Source organism: Drosophila eugracilis, unplaced genomic scaffold, assembly GCF_018153835.1.
Source record: "Drosophila eugracilis isolate 14026-0451.02 unplaced genomic scaffold, ASM1815383v1 contig_2152, whole genome shotgun sequence".
In the NCBI taxonomy this organism is placed as follows: domain Eukaryota; kingdom Metazoa; phylum Arthropoda; class Insecta; order Diptera; family Drosophilidae; genus Drosophila; species Drosophila eugracilis.
In genome coordinates, this window is record NW_024573036.1 from 2379146 (window position 1) to 2382528 (window position 3383).

Consider the following 3383-nt stretch of genomic DNA (forward strand, 5'->3'; position numbering starts at 1 on the left):
GTGGAACTCAACTGTGATACCTAACCGCCGGTTCGACAAGCCTTTTATACCCCCACCTATCCACCGACTGAATAAACAGCTGGTTTTCAGTGACGTTGCCTGGCGATCAAATAAACGTCGTCTGTAAATTGGTAAAACCGAAGACAGACAAAGAGTCTTGAGCTGGTCCAAAGCTCTGGCCATCCATTCATCTGTTTTTCACTCGCGTCACAGAGCAGCTGGTCTTGATTCGTTTTCAATATTGCCGCCGTCGTCTTGTTTGTGTTTGCGTTTGTGCTTGTCCGTCCGACTATTTATCACCACAGAAGTGGGTGGCACGGGTGGTTTTTCTAGCTAATGGAGTTGTCGCCTTCTGATTCGATTCTATTGGGTTTTGTGGGTAATTCATCAGTTCGACCAGCAGCGGATGCAATTTATGAGTTTGCCTGGGTCCTTCAAATGCAGGACCAATAAATAAATGTTAATTTAATTTGCCCTGGTCGGTTGGGACAGCAAGGTCTGAAATGCGTACTTGAAAGTGCACTAAAAAATATAATATTCTTATATGAATAATAAATAAATTAAACTGATTTCAAAAATGTAATGAGCAGCACTCCACAGACATATTTCTAAGCCCTTTTCTATTGATTTCGTAAAGGAACTTAAACTTAAGAATAAACTGAATTGAGCATTACGACTTTTAAGTTTGAATAGCATGCACTTTTGAGCTGTGTAGGCTGCTGTGTGTATTGCACTCTGGCTAATGCAATTAAACATTAATCATACGCACTGTGTGCCCGGTTAGGACCAGCAGGATACATATGTCGATGTCCGTGGTCCGGCGTCCGTTGCCGGGTTACATTCGCAGCAGTTAGAGCGGAGCATCCACAAATTAGCAAATTGGACATAAATTGACTAATTAGAGCTAAAAGCAAGTGGGCAATGTTTGCTCTGGCCACACTGCGCCTTCCTAGCAATATGTTCACCCCACTTTACTCCTATGATATTGAAGGGAAAGTGATAATTCAATGTGCGTAATGGAAAATGTAGGAAACTAATTTCGTTTTATTGAGGGCTCCCCCTGTTCCGCCTTCTCCCACTTGGTCGGGCAAATTAAAATGCAAATTTCATCTGCATTGAAAATTTATCGCTTTAATGAGCGCTGCAATTGCAATTAAAAAATCTGAACAACTGGGGAATGCTTTCCGCCCCCGACATTTGCCCATTTTTCGCCTCTGGCCATAATCCACGGCCCAATGCGTTCGCTCTCTATAATTCGCCGAGCTTAGCTGTGTGTGGGCCCCGTCCGACCAAGATCTTCAAATTTTTAATTAAAAACGCTTTGCATATTTTCCCACAATTGATTTTTGTTTTCCGCCCAACCAACTGCAGTCTAAGAGGGTTCTGGAAAACTGGGCTAAGGGGGTGTTGGGTGAAACAAAACTGTTCCCATTATTCTGGTCACGCTCGGCAATTGATGGTTTTATCAGCTGTCTATCCGGTCTATGGGTAAAAATCCATCTGCTCAGTCTGTCCCTGATTTATATCTCTAAGCTCCGACGACTTCTCTACTGTAGTTTTTTTGGGTGCCTGGTAATTGGAAAGTACACAAGCGCCTAGTGCATCAATTAGCAAAGCAAACGCAGCCACTCAGCCGGCAAAGACAAAACGCAAACCATTCCGAGGGACCGCCCTATTGCGCATCCCATCCCAGAGAAACCTCGAGAATCCTGTGCCCTGCAAGTGCATTTTATTAGTCGGCGGTGCTAGAGCCCCAAACCGAGTTTTTATCTCTGGGCAAACAGTCACAAGAGCCGCACAAAAGACACAAAGAGGCGAGCTATTGTCCTCGATGAATCACCCTCCTCTACTACCACATCCCCTGTCACTTCCACTCCCCCCAAAGTCTATATTGCCATGCAAATGCGACGGCATTAAAGGATTTCCCAACTGCCGCGTTCTTGCTTCCATTTGTTAGTATCGCCATCGCCATCGCCATTGCCAGCTTTTATTGACTTTGCGCATTTAACTTTTAATTTTCACCATGTTAAAGAGTCGAGCTCTGTTAGTAAAAAGAGGAGGGGAGCTTTGAATGGCAAAACTTTTTCCGTTAAATGCTGAAGCAGCCCCGAGCGCTTTAAGCGGTTCTCCTTGTTCGGCGTTTGGCGCTTGTAACACCTTTTAGTCCACTAAATGTGTTGGTGTACCTCACCTTCACTGGGTATACTGACTAACTGGTTATTTGGTAATTCCCATCTGGATATCGGCTGACAGCATTGTAAAGTAAAGATGACAGCCAAGAAGTGGTGTTTTCATATTAGTTTATTATTATATATTATATGCGGTAATTCTATGTTGAGGACACCTCAGTGGTAAATTCTATGTTGAGGACACCTCAGTGGTGCTGGCCTCAGTGGTGCTAGCCTCAGTGGTTGAAGTTGTGGTGCTGTTGGACGAGATTGTTCCGTTTGGAGGCAGACCCCATGAGCCGCCAGGTCCTCCTTGCTGCTGGCCACCCTCCTGGCCATTCTGAGGACCTCCCTGTTGTCCTTCTTGGGGTCCTTCTTGTTGACTGCCTTGCTGACCGCCCTGTTGACCATCCTGTTGACCTCCCTGTTGACCACCCTGTTGACCACCCTGCTGACCATTCTGAGGTCCTTCCTGGCCTCCTTGTTGCCCACCTTGTGGTCCACCTTGAGCGGCAGCCACGGCAATCAGAGCGAAGAGGACAATCAAAGTGAAGGAACGCATTTTTCTTTGGTAGTTTTGCTTAGCTTGGTGAAAACTCTGGTTGTGATGCCTTTTCCCACTGCCAAAGCCCTTTTATATTCTCAAAATTTTCCATTAGAGCCAAACGGATTTCTTCTAAAACAGCTGTTGCTCAGGCACGTCACAAAAGTCTGTGGTAATTTGGTAAAACCGAGTTCCAGACACAAAAGCAGTTTAAAGCGTGGTCGAAATGATTACTGTTTACTGTATAAGTTTACCTTATGTGCGTCATCTAGCAGTTACATTTGATTTGTTTTCTGTTTACGAAATTGTTTCTGTTTTATTTGTTTTACTCAAATATTATCATTTGTTATCGTTTTTATAGGTATTTTTCAGATATTTTGGGAAGGTGCAGGTTACCTAGTTTATTTAATAGTGACGCATCTACAAAAGTTGTACAAAAATATTGCTTTTGATAAGGTTAAGGAATGAAGTTGTCAAAAAGTGTAATACGTTTTAAGCCAGCAGAAAGTAGGAGATAACCTCGCTGTCGTTAGACTCGCCCTTAACACTCTAACCTTGTTTTCCGCCGTGAAATTATTTTCACACGAAGCATTTTAGAATATTCCTTGCCCGCGGCGGCATCACCATGGAAGTGGAGTGCTGTGTAAATATGGCAGAGATGCTTCCCTCCC

General features: G+C 44.1%; 1 protein-coding gene across 1 annotated transcript; it reads right to left on the reverse strand.

Moving 5' to 3' along the window:
- Positions 1-2356: 2356 nt before the first annotated feature.
- LOC108110500 (tenecin-3-like) lies at positions 2357-2759 on the reverse strand. The gene has a single exon (XM_017219580.2). It carries the CDS (start codon positions 2728-2730, stop codon positions 2359-2361), a length of 372 nt encoding a protein of 123 aa, XP_017075069.2. The 5' UTR covers positions 2731-2759; the 3' UTR covers positions 2357-2358.
- Between the last annotated feature and the right edge of the window lie 624 nt (positions 2760-3383).

What these genes read in the sequence shown, in the direction of transcription:
- LOC108110500 (XM_017219580.2), bottom strand. Translation starts at nt 2,730, where the DNA reads ATGCGTTCCTTCACTTTGATTGTCCTCTTCGCTCTGATTGCCGTGGCT.